This window comes from Rasamsonia emersonii (assembly GCF_000968595.1).
Source record: "Rasamsonia emersonii CBS 393.64 chromosome Unknown ctg1118621760002, whole genome shotgun sequence".
NCBI classification, from domain to species: domain Eukaryota; kingdom Fungi; phylum Ascomycota; class Eurotiomycetes; order Eurotiales; family Trichocomaceae; genus Rasamsonia; species Rasamsonia emersonii.
Genome location: NW_013563285.1, coordinates 1 through 12740, shown reverse-complemented (window position 1 = coordinate 12740; position 12740 = coordinate 1). Strand labels below are relative to the sequence as shown.

General features: G+C 50.5%; 4 protein-coding genes across 4 annotated transcripts; all 4 read left to right on the top strand.

Moving 5' to 3' along the window:
• Positions 1–90: 90 nt before the first annotated feature.
• Positions 91–1084, top strand: T310_1722 (Diphthine synthase; the record flags this gene model as incomplete). The annotated part of the gene is made up of 3 exons (XM_013475341.1): positions 91–225; positions 305–429; positions 487–1084. The coding sequence occupies 3 exons, from the start codon at positions 91–93 to the stop codon at positions 1082–1084; spliced, it is 858 nt and encodes a 285-aa protein (XP_013330795.1).
• A 481-nt stretch (positions 1085–1565) lies between these two features.
• On the top strand, positions 1566–4330 carry T310_1721 (AP-2 adaptor complex subunit sigma; the record flags this gene model as incomplete). Its single annotated transcript, XM_013475340.1, has 8 exons — positions 1566–2099; positions 2631–2890; positions 2958–2997; positions 3069–3098; positions 3201–3431; positions 3519–3616; positions 3969–4096; positions 4221–4330. The coding sequence occupies 8 exons, from the start codon at positions 1566–1568 to the stop codon at positions 4328–4330; spliced, it is 1431 nt and encodes a 476-aa protein (XP_013330794.1).
• A 1711-nt stretch (positions 4331–6041) lies between these two features.
• Positions 6042–7072, top strand: T310_1720 (uncharacterized protein; the record flags this gene model as incomplete). Its single annotated transcript, XM_013475339.1, has 4 exons — positions 6042–6186; positions 6250–6422; positions 6475–6578; positions 6631–7072. 4 exons carry the CDS (start codon positions 6042–6044, stop codon positions 7070–7072), a joined length of 864 nt encoding a protein of 287 aa, XP_013330793.1.
• A 1111-nt stretch (positions 7073–8183) lies between these two features.
• On the top strand, positions 8184–11409 carry T310_1719 (uncharacterized protein; the record flags this gene model as incomplete). The annotated part of the gene is made up of 9 exons (XM_013475338.1): positions 8184–8191; positions 8233–8388; positions 8460–8517; positions 8642–8765; positions 8842–8878; positions 9039–9387; positions 9478–9606; positions 9664–9720; positions 9823–11409. 9 exons carry the CDS (start codon positions 8184–8186, stop codon positions 11407–11409), a joined length of 2505 nt encoding a protein of 834 aa, XP_013330792.1.
• Between the last annotated feature and the right edge of the window lie 1331 nt (positions 11410–12740).

Below are 12740 nucleotides of genomic sequence, written 5' to 3'. Positions count from 1 at the left end.
TTTGAAGCTTTCACCAAAGACTCCGGACCTTTTTCCCACAAGCATTAATTGACATTTACAGGAGGCCCAGCTGCGGTTAGGATTGTCAAGATGTTGTATCTTGTGGGATTGGGTCTGGCAGACGAAAAGGACATTACTGTCCGAGGCCTGGAGGTTGTCAGAAATGCCGAAAGGGTCTACCTGGAAGCATACACGAGCATCCTTCTCGTTGATAAAGAGAAACTAGTGCGTCCTTCCCAAATGGCAGATTAAATCCTCTCGATTGCCGTCTTTACAACTAACTGATTTCATGGTTTATTAGTAGGAAGCCTTTTATGGACGGCCTGTCATTGTCGCCGACCGCGAATTAGTTGAAAGTGGCAGCGACGAAATTCTCAATGGCGCCAAGGACGTGGACGTCGCTTTTCTTGTCGTCGGTGATCCATTTGGGTATGCTGGATAGTGGTTTTGTCAAGTTGATCTATACAGAAGCTAATCGTGCGCAAGGGCGACCACGCATACGGATTTAGTCCTGCGGGCTCGCGAACTCGGCATTCCCACCAAAACGATTCCTAATGCCTCGATCATGTCGGCGATTGGCTGCACCGGCTTGCAGCTATACAACTTCGGCCAGACGGTGAGCATGGTGTTCTTCACGGAGACGTGGAAACCGTCCTCCTACTACGACCGCATCAAGGAGAATGTCAAAATGGGATTGCATACGCTCGTTCTGCTGGATATTAAGGTCAAGGAACCATTGCTTGAGAATTTAGCGCGGGGAAGAAAGATATACGAGCCTCCACGATTTATGACTGTTGCGCAATGCGCACGTCAGATGTTGGAGACTGAGGAAGAAAGGAAGGAGGGTGTCTATGGGCCTGACAGTCTGGCGATAGGCGCTGCACGAGTAGGAGCGCCAGACCAGAAGTTGATCGCTGGGACTCTGAAGGAACTGACAGAGGTAGACATGGGAAGCCCTCTTCACAGCCTGGTGCTCCTGGGAAAAAGAACCCACGACATGGAAAAGGATTACATTGAAGAATTTGCTCTGAATAAGGAGACATTTAACGCTGCCTGGAAGAAAGGATACACAGCAGCCTCATAGGAATCCTGCTGTCGAGTGTTTGGGCAATATTAAATGTGGGGAGTTTATCTTCATTCTTCTCTTCACCACAACTGCCGATATCACTTTATGATAGATTAAAAAAGTTCAAAGATTGACAGCCAATAATTAACGAAAATTCAGTTCAACTAAGTCCAATGATATGGGAGTATGCCGCATTGCACGTGACTGCCGCTATTGGAGCCGAGATCTATCACAATCACGAAGGTTGAACCAACTATATTTTCTTTGTGTACCCATTGTCGACAGTTATGATATATTAGCTAGACTATGTGTGGACGACACCTCTGGACTTATTTGTGTCACTGAGAAGGAACGTCATTGCCGATTCTGGCATCAAAAGGTTCCAACCGGTCTTAGCCCTCCGTTGAAGACGCAGGCATTATGAGCCTTTGAATCATATACGACCCTGATTGTTTGCTCCAGGTTGCAAGTAGACATACTTCCTATCATCCCAGAAAAAATGCCGGTTTACAAACTCCATGGCTTTCGCTGGCCGCGGGGCGGCATACCGAGTATTCGAGTCTTCATTGTTCTCAACAACCTCGACGACGCGGCCGCCGAGTATATCCAACAAAAGCGGACGTCCAAGCTAATTTTGGACGCATTCAAACGCCACGACCCTCAAATCATGGAGCATCTCCCTGGACTGCAACTTATTGAGCAATACGATCCTGACGACATCAGTGATCAGGCTGTCAGTCAGCCTTATGCATATGTCGCAGACAGCGTCACCATCCTTCCGGACAGTGAGAGACCGGCCAATGGCCTCAGCAAAAGTATTGAAGCCCCATTGGACAGCGCTGCTATCTCCCCGCAAGCCTGGGACGCATTGGCCGAACTCAGGGACAAGATCGCCCCAGGCCAGGAGATTGGCTGGTGGATTGTTTACAATGGCGACCCCGAGCGGTGGTATCCCGGAATGGAAGAAGACTTGGAAGAAAACAGCTATTCTGAAAGCGATGTGACTTCACAGACGGGACAGTCAGATACTATGGTAAGTCTTGCATCTGTCGCAGTGTGACAATGATTCATTGCAGACACTGAATGATACTCGCAGGAGCCTCCGAAGACACCGAATTTGAAGAAAAAGAGGTCTTTTTGGCGAAGAGATGGTTGACGCACCGCATTCATTGAAAGTGTGGTACACGACGCTCATATGATTAAATAATACTTGCAGTTCTTGACAGAATTTCGAACAGAAGGTGCGGACGATGTTGATGAATTGTTGGATATGCGATATGTTGTCCCACGTTGACCGGGTCAGCGCAGTGATTTTTCGCCATTCTGACATATTTATGGTTTTATGACACATAAATTCTATTACGAAGACGGGACTTTTATAACATTTCCATGATTATGTGAGCTCAAATTTTGTTATGTCAGGGGACTTGAGGGTGGTACCGCGCAGGAGTCGTATTCTACACATGTGCGTGACCCATGCATCACTACTGTGTCGATAACCGGCCAATCAGCCTAATACCATTATCTCCACCGAAATACAAGACAGACCACTTAATTAACGAAGAAACACACTGGTTTACATCCTAACTACTGCGAATGCTTCTGTTATGTGAAGATTGCCAGCCGCCCAATGAAAGGCGGTGAGATCCGGCAATATCGGAATCCCGCAATCAAGCTCCAGAAACTCCGATCAATCGAAAGATGCGACGCTCTCAACAATAATCTCATCGCAAGGAGTGCCGGCCGATCGGGAAGCTGTCGGACTCTTGCGGCTTGCTTTGTTAACGGGATGGTCCTCTCCTTCATTCTGATACAGAATCGCCAGTGCGTGGCCCCTCCGTGACCCGACCCCTATTACCAAGTGCGATTGCTAATCCGCATGTACCTCCAGAGGCAAGACGCGCTTGGCGAAGTGGTATGCACCTTACACTGTAAGTGGCTCTGAGATGGTGAAGATGTGTTATAATAGTCAAATAAATGCTGATGACTTCTTCCTTTGCAGGACGATGAGAAAGTAAAGCTCAAGGGCGAGGTCCGTTTCCGTTCCGTCAAACCCTCTAACCCCAAACCACTACATATCCATTCCTGCCTTCCGGACACCAGCTGAACTGAACTGAACTGTTGCTATCCACAGGTCCACCGCCTCGTCGCCCCCCGAGACCAAAAGTATCAGTCCAACTTTGTCGAGTTCAAACGCAGCACCAAGATTGTCTACCGACGGTATGCGGGTCTCTTCTTCTGCGTCTGCGTGGACGCGAACGACAACGAGCTGGCGTATCTCGAGGCGATACACTTTTTCGTCGAAGTCTTAGATCAGTTCTTTGGGAATGTGTGTGAACTAGATCTGGTTTTCAATTTCTACAAGGTGGGTTCCAGGTTCACCCTCTCCTTGCTCGCCGTTCTCCGGTAGAAAAGAAAGAAGAATGCTGTGGCTGACTGGATTTCTTGCCAGGTCTATGCCATTCTCGACGAGGTCTTTCTTGCTGGTGAAATTGAGGAGACCAGCAAGCAGGTTGTTCTGACCAGACTCGAGCACCTGGACAAGCTCGAGTAAGGACACGACCTGCCAGGCAGGTCCAACGCAGTGTACAGGGAAACTGGCTAAATTTGGTATTGTTCGAAATTCCTGATATCCATGCATTTGAGGTGGATTCAACAAATGAGTCACCGTTCGGAGTTGGGGAGTTTGTGTTATACTGTTCAGCTGTTTTGTATCGATGATGCCTTCATATGGAGCGCTTTTTTAGCACGGTATTATACTAGTCAGGATACATAGCATATTATGCCCTGGATTGCAACCGATACGGACTTTTCTCTCTCTCTCTCTCTTGCCATTTTACTTGATTTTACTTTCTGCTTTCACTATTACAATCAGGACGCCATAATCGAAATTGCAAGATAGTGGCCGACGAGAGTCAAAGAGAGATGGAGATACGAGTCAGTGTCTAACACCCCTAGCCGGTTCCGAATATTCCGTACAAAGCAGAGACGGAGGACCCCAGTTTTCGATTAAGCCCCAAAGGAATTATGGTTAGTACGTCCATCGATCCTTATTTAAGCTCAGATAACCATGATGATAAGATCTAAAATAGATCTGGTTGGCATTGCACATTCAAATTGTTACCATCAACTTCCAACTGCTGTTAGTGGTTAGTGAGCGATTGGGTGATTTGGGTTGCAGGTGAGGTGATGAATGGCGCAAGGCGCTTTTATCTTGGCATGCCGGCACGCGACACACCAAGCCCCGAGGAGTCATTATTTTAAGAGCGCGGGGAAACCCAACTCGAGAACAGTTCCTGAGTAAAATAAAAAAGATCACTGCGAAAAGGCAACGACGAAAAAGCTACATCCCCGACAGAGACCCTTTGCGGAAGATTGTCGCCTTGTGGAGGAGAGGGAAACATCGTTTCGGACACCATGTGATTTGCCTGCCACGCATTATATGCACTCTTGATAACGACCGATCCTGACTGAGCGTCGAGCAACAGCCGCTATGAAACTGAGAACCGTCATTCGATCAAGTCGCTCTGCGAGACGGAATTGCTGGGTTGCATTGTCGTCTACACCATGATTTCGAAGACCCGTCGGAAGGACTACCGGACAGTTCACGATCGCAGGATGAAGAGGGGGAAACAGGGAATCAACTGCGGTGAAGGGCGGCTCGAGCGAGTTCCGTGACTGGTCGACGACTTTGTTCTGCGCTTCTGCTATCAAGGTAGCATTGCAGGAGGAACAATGGACCAAAATCTGAAGATCTTGCACTCACATGACGGCCTTTTGTGGGGGTTCCGCCAAGATGGCGACATGGAGATACTCACCCTCGACTTATGAGAAGACAGCACGCTTCTCGAGGAGAGAGATAAGGTCGTTTCCCGTCAGCAGTTACCTTCGACTTCTTGGCATGATTGACGATCACCTGGAAGACTCGAGGCCTCCCTGAACCGAGTGCTACACAACGCGGGACGGAAAACCGCGCGAACAACTCGGCTGCTGAAGCAGGCTCTCTGCTGGACGAGATTATTATCGCTCACAGAAAGAGTCCTACTTAACAGTGGAGAGGGCTCTCTTGTGCTCTTCCATGTGCTCTGATCCGCGCCCCACGCACCGTTTCAACCTGCGCCGTCCTGACCCAGCCTGGCCAATCAGCTCCGCCGCGGCGAAGCACACTGCCGCAGTCTCCTGAACGGCGGACGGAACCGCCAATCGCCACGCCCGCGTCCCTTTCCACGACGTTCGCCAGTCCACCATGCTCCCAAGGACACGCACTCCCGACGTTGCTTTGCGTCTGCATACGCGGCCTACCTAATCTTCATCACGCACGGGACGGCAGGGCACGATTGAGTTCAGAAATAGAATGCTGCAGATGCATCGTTTGGCCCAGCTTAGCACCAGCCGTGCAGTGCACGCCATCATTAGCGAGGACACTGGGATCTGAAGCCCCGTTTCTTCCGCCTGCTTTCCCACTAGGCTTCAGATATGAACGGTCTGGTCCGATTTACGGAGTGCTGTCTGTCCCAAGGACCCTCTCCACTATTTCGGTTCCCCCTGTTAATCGCTCCCTGCTGCGTCATACGTTGCGCCAAGCCTCCTTTCGCATTGGAAATTGGAGCGATGAATAAGAGGATGAGCACAACACGAAAAAAAATAGTCTGCGGGGAGGGGGAAGACTACGCCTAGATTAATACATGGCGTTTTGAGCTGACAATCCTTGGCATGCAACGTCAGTGCCGGTATCGTCACCATTTCCATCGGTTATTTATTCGTTCATATCGACCTTCTGGCTCGATCTCGAGTTATTTAAATAGACTACGTCTCCAAAACTGATCATCAGTCGTTCCTTCGCATTCTGAAACTTGCTACAGAAATCACTCGTTCATGTTCTGATCATTCCACTCGTTGGAACTGCGTAAATCCTGTTGTATATATTGTTATCTTACCACGTGCCACCTCTCGATCTGTAACTACCCTCACCATCATGACCTTGAGGCACGCAGACACTCTGCAACCGCAGCCATGGACCGATATTTTCACGGATGACACGTGCATCGATCGGCGGAAGTGTCACCGCACGGTGCCAATGAAGGTGCTGGCCCTGGGTGTGGGACGGACCGGAACTGCTTGTACGATTATTATCTATTCCCATCACCTCTCTGATCATCATGCTGATTGAGTATTGGAACCAGCCCTGCGTCAGGCGTTGCAGAGACTTGGATATGTCAACACCTACCACATGATGTGCGCCAGCGTCGAGAATCCTCCAGACTGTCTCATGTGGCTCGACGCACTGTGCGCCAAGTACGATGGCGTTGGCGAGTTTGGGCGGAAGGAATGGGATATGCTACTGGGTGACTGCCAGGTACGATCGATCCATGGTTTCTATCTTGTATCTACATCTGACGTGTCATTAGGCCGTCTGCGACTGGCCGGCTTGCGCCTTTGCCAAAGAGCTGATTGAGGCATACCCCAATGCCAAGGTCATCCTTACGACTCGGGATGTGGACTCGTGGCATGCGTACGTTATTATTCTCTTTTTCCTCGGTGAGTCGTGGCTAACGGAGATCCAGATCGGTGATGAAGACGGTGTACTGGCGCGTGACCGATCCAGAGCACAAGTTCATCTCGCAGTTCAGCTGGGCCGCCGGCATGTACTATCCCATGCTGAAGAAGTTCTTCGACACGTTCTTCAAGGGCGACTTCCCCAACAAGGGCAAGCAGGTGTACCTGGAACATGTGGAGGAGGTGCGCCGCTTGGTGCCACCGGAGCGACTGCTCGAGTACAACATCAGCGAGGGCTGGGGTCCGCTGTGCGAATTCCTGGGCGAGGAGGTGCCGGACACCCCCTTCCCGACGGGCAACGACATGGCCAACTTCTACAAGCGCTGCCGCACGCGCAACCGACGGCAGATGATGAACTGCGCCTTGCATGCCGTCACTGTGGGCAGCGCGTATTTGGCTGCGGGTGCTGCGGTGTTTTATCTCTTCAAACGATTCCGTTCGGGATTGTAATCCTTGTGCGCGGGTGCGGGCGCCCTTGTCATTCGCTTGAAGGATTCTTTCCTCCGACATCGACATATTCGTTTATAGTATATCTTTATTTTACACTTCGTTGTGTATACGAAGAAGTGGGGGCGTGGTCGATGGAGGCATTTCTCTTTTCTGCCTGTTCGCTGGCGTTGAGGGTCTGGAAAGGGGAGCAATGTCCAAGTGACTAGGTTAATTAATTTAATTACTTTGTTTGCAGACTGCAAGTTGATATTACAGTATCTAATCAAAAAAAAAACATATTCAATATCCGCACAGAACTGGCCAACTCGTGTTTGGACTGATAATCTCAAGTTCTCCTGTAATGTATTGTACCATTCCAGACTGGTAATAAAACCGCCGGCATCGCCCATCCACCTAGTCCGCCCTCGCCCCATAGCGGCGCGGCTGCTTTACCGAGGCGCCACTTGGTGAGATGCCGAGCCAATAAACGCAGTCGAGAGCCGCTGTCCACGTACTCCGTTTGTCGAGCAGAAGATTCGTAAGAGAAAGGGTCTGGATCTGATAAGTACGAGGCAGCTGATCAGTCAAACAAACCAATCTAGAAGCCCAAGCTGCGTGGTACAACTATGATACCTCGTTCGTTATTATTTTAAGAATTGAAGAAGCAAGAAGAAGAGAAAGGAGAAAGAAAAATGGCAGTGAAAAGTACTATGATGACGGTGTAGCGTTTGGTCATTACTGGCCTTAGCAACTTTAACGAGAATTAGGTAATTCATTTGTTTGTACTCCGTACGGAGTACTCCGTACACGGAGTATAATAATTAGTTCCAAGGTTCGTTCTCGGTACCTAACCGAGATAACCTTTTTTTTCTCGAAGAGTATGGAGTAAAACTTCCGGAATCCGGAGCATTTGTAGAAGATGCACCCTGACTGATGACTGATCCAAGCAAGCTGATTCTGATTGTGATTCAGTATACCTGTGGCTTGCCCGTGAAGTAGTCTACAGAGTATTGATTCCTGCCCTATCTGGGTCTGAACTCGAAAGCCGCGCGGCCATTCTGGCTAAATACAATTAGCCAGCAGTACCAGTATACGGAGTACTCCGTATGGAGTAGACTTGAAGTTTTTCTAGATGAATCTGTGTGTTCTCTCCTGATTATCTTTACTGATCAGCGGCCCAGGGCCTTGCCAAGAAAGCTTGCGTGGACCTCGCGGCCGACTACCTGCCCAGACAGGCAAGGATCCGGCAGTCGTCTGAAGCAGCGACGGAAGGAGCCCCTTCAAACGCCAAGCCGCGGCGGCAATTCGGCCACGAAGCTTGACGCGCAGTCGACTACGTAAGCTGGATTTGTTATTATCCCATGGATGTGAATGCTGTCCAAAGCCTACTCTTTTTTTTTTGAAACAGCTCGACGACTGTGGCAGTATCGCTCTACAAGTTACGCAGCGAGGGACCAGTCCAGCAAGTACGGAGTAATCCAGAAACAATGAATTACTCCGCCTAGGGAGGAAATCTTCGAAGCTCTCTAGAGCCCCAGATGCTGCAGGGGTTCCCCACTTGGCCCTGCGGCAGTTCCTGGACGGGCATAGTTCCGCCCCGACATCCAGCCACAGACAAGCTCATCTGAACCGAACTTTGACGCTGACGACGCCGATACGGCTTTTTTCTCCGCTTCGCTTGGAATCGCGCATCACGCCCTGACTTGCCTTCCACGTAAGCAGCGGCTATCGATCGGTCTGGCAGTCAGTCAGTCTGCTGCACGCGAGACGGCTTGTTGGCGTTGGTGCAGACAAAAAGCTTAGCGTCGCGACGCACCCGCATATTCCGTACGTATCAGCCACTACGGAATACACCCCGCAAGCCATCGATTGAAGTTTGATCGCTTTTTTTTTCTTGTCCAGTCTTTTTCTTTCTCTTTCCCTTTCTTTTTTTTTTTCCTTTTTAGTATTTCTTGTTATTCATAATTAAAATTACCGCGAAATCTAGGCGCTTATTGAGCCCGCAGGGACGCGGAAAGGGCTGTAACGTCGACTTCGACCAACTCGATTCGATTGGAGACGCGACTCTAGACACCCCGACACGATATACAAACTTCATCATCAGCGGTCCTTCATTATTCTGGATCGATATCCTTCCTGCTAGCTTCTCCCAGCATAGAGCGCTAGCCTCGTCTTCGAGTAATGCGAAGCCCTCCATGGTCCGAATCCGCTGTCCTTTAAGGACGTCCTCTCCTTTGATCGCCATTCAACTTGTGATCTTATTACTATGCATTCTGCTCACTGGCAATGGCGTTGTTGCGGACAATATCACTCAGCCAATTTCGGTCTTCAAGTCGGTATGTTAAGTCGAAGCAGGAGGGTGGCAGCCGGCTAGCGGCGTGGTTCTTCATCGGAGAGCCGGTTAGGATGCTGATGAGTGAATTTAGAGACCGGATCTCTACCCTCCGATATTGACTCTGGAATTGAGTGACCAAGCCAGACTCAGTCCAGGATACATCTTCGTCAGTCCCTACGAAGCCGAGAACCCGGGCCCTTACATCTACGACAATGAAGGGGTACGTCAGTAACGTCATGGACGTTTCTTTCTGACTATTCGGCTGACCTGTTTTTAGAATCTCGTTTGGAGCGGATGGGGTCAATCCGGACCAGGAAACGCCCATGCGCCGCATGTATGTGACTATAAGGGCACCCCGCATCTATGCTTCTTTCAAGGCAATCAGCAGCGCGGATATTGTCGCGGTCATGGCATCATCATGAACAACCGGTATCAGATTGTGCGATCGGTGCAAGCTGGCGGCGGCATGTCGTCAGCCGACATGCATGAGTTCAAGCTTATCAATGGCGGCAAGACCGCTCTCATGACCATCTATCAGCAGCGACAGTATGACATGAGCCGGTGGAACATCCGGACTGGCATGGCGTGGATCATGGAGAGCATCTTCCAAGAAGTTGACGTCGAGACCAGCAAGGTTCTCTTCGAGTGGCGGTCCCTCGACCACGTCGATCCCACCGTCAGCTACACGCAGCCAGCGTCGACAGATACGTCGGGAGATGGACTGAACCCGCATTCACCGTGGGACTACTTCCACATTAACTCGATCGACAAGAACGAAGACGGTGACTATCTCATCTCGTCGCGGCATACGTGTGCCATCTACAAAATCTCGGGCAAGGACGGATCGGTGATCTGGCGCCTGGGCGGGGCGAACCCATCGTTCACGAACATCAATTTCAGCTTTTCGCAACAACACGACGCACGATGGCTGTTGGAGAATAAGACGCACACCGTGCTGTCCCTCTACAACAACGGCTACAATGGCTTCACCAAGACACATGATTACTCGTCTGGCATGATCATCGTTATCGACCACGTCAGCAAGACGGCCACCCAGGTCCGGGAATACGTGCCGCCCGGGCTGACGTTGCTGAGTTCCAGTCAGGGCAACCTGCAGGTGCTGCCCAACAACAACATTTTTATAGGATGGGGGAACAATCCATTTGTGTCGGAATATTCAGAGAATGGCGAGCTTCTCTTGTGGGGGTACCTCGCCAAAGAGGTGACCATGAACTATCGGGCGCAAAAGTTCGACTGGGACGGCAACCCGACCGACTCCCCTGCCCTGTGGGCTTATTCGAAGGGGGTGGCAGAAGACTCTCCGACGACGCTGTATGTGAGCTGGAATGGGGCCACGCGAGTGCGGTGGTGGAGATTCTACGGCTCTATGCAGCAGCAGGGGCCGTTCAAGTTGCTTGGTATGGCGTACAAGAATGGCTTTGAGACGGAATACACATACGACAACTACACCGCGTGGTGCTACGCGGAAGCGCTCGACGGGGATGGGCAAGTTCTCGGACGGTCGACGACGCGCATGACGTTTGTGCCTTCGCCGGAGCTGAGCAGTTTTTGCGGAGACGCGTTCTGCGAGAATGCGCCTGCGTACGGGTATCCGGGGGAGGACGATCCATCGCCTATCATCCCGCCTCCGATCCAATATCCGCCTGAGGGCTATTCTTCCGGGAACTACACGGGAACCACGCCGTCGACGACAGTGGGGGGTGCTGGGTATGTTTACGGCTATAGCCGACCGCTTCAAAACGCGTCCTGGATCACTTCCGCCGCGTGGGTAGTCGTTGTGGGCGTAATCGTGATAGTGCTCGCGCTGCGCTGCAGACGCCGCTCTGGGAGGGATGGCCATTCGAGCGACAGCGAAGACGAGAGCGGGAATTCAGTTCGCACGCGCAGACCCAGATCCTCGTCGGGTAAGAATAAAGCACGATGGTGGCACTGGGGGCGCTGGAGGCAGACGCCGCAGAAATACTATGCTTTAGATAGCATAGGTGAGCGTGGTGAGTCGTGATCGTAGATTTCTCGTCAGATATTTTCTCTCCATATATATATATTTTTTCTTGTATATACCCTGTACATATGTGCATTACCTATGTTGTCTGCCGTACGGAATATTCGAATCGGTAACATACCGGACGGTACGTAAGTAACCGTTACGGGGTAGCATGACGTATGTACGGAGTTAAGTAAACAAAACGCCCATCAAAATCAGGAATTACGGAGTATTGAGTAAAAGCAAAAGACAAGCCTGTCTTGGCTTGCTTGGCTTAATTGAATAGAAGAGTAGGTGTTAGTAGCAGCCAACAGACGGGTTCTTGAAACAGAGGACGTTGGAGGCAGATCAGGCTTTTTTTTTCCCATTGGAGATTTTTTAATTTATCTGCGATGTGATCTGCATGCTTGCATTGTACGAAGTAACAGTACATGTACTCCGTACTGCAACTACAGAATGAAGTTTCAGCAATAATAGAATCCATATTAATTAGGAAAGAATAACATGCCAAGACAAGTCTACAAAGTGATTACTCTGATACTCCCTAAGTCCATCCCCTTTTCATTTTTTTTTTGCCCAATAAATGCAGTGCCGATCTTCCGCCGTGCGAATCGCTGTTCTTGGCAGCCGGAGGACTCGTCAGCCAACTCCAGCAGTCCGCGGAACGAGAGTGGAGAGCGCGCAGAGACTTCTTGACTCTTGGGGATGGACCAGGACTATTACTGAACTGTCTGATGTTGTCGATTATTAGTTTTCTTCCGCCAATTGATTGTTGCGATTATTAATGGATTCTTATTAAGGAATTGTTCTTGAGTGTACTGTACAGACATCTGACCCTCTTCTTCCTGCATATTCTGGTTTGGTTGTTATTGCTATATACTATTCCTGCTGTCCGCGTCAGCCACCTCCGCTCCACGCCTTATCAATCAATCATCCACGCAGCTCGCTGCTGACGTACGTGTGCTGCTGCCCGCTGCTGCGACTGGACCGTCACGGTTTCAACTTACTTAACGCCAGATCTGGCCGTCCAATTGCGGCTTCCGCATGCTTCCAAGCCACGTCTCTGTCGGTGCATGACTGATGGCCTCGCGACCCCAGAAAAAGCATGGCCATCCGCATGCTCGCTCCGAGTCCCGGACCACTGCCCACGACATGCCCCTCCTCAATCACAGTCAAAGTCACGATCGCAGCGACTACAGCCATTATCAGCAGCAGCAAGAGGACGACAATGACAATTACACCACTTCCTCAGACAACATAGCCAGCAGCTCCCGGCGGCAGCACATCCGCAATCGCTCCGTGACCCAAGCCCAGATGCCCGGTTTCCAGAAGCCGCAGGACGGCAGGTC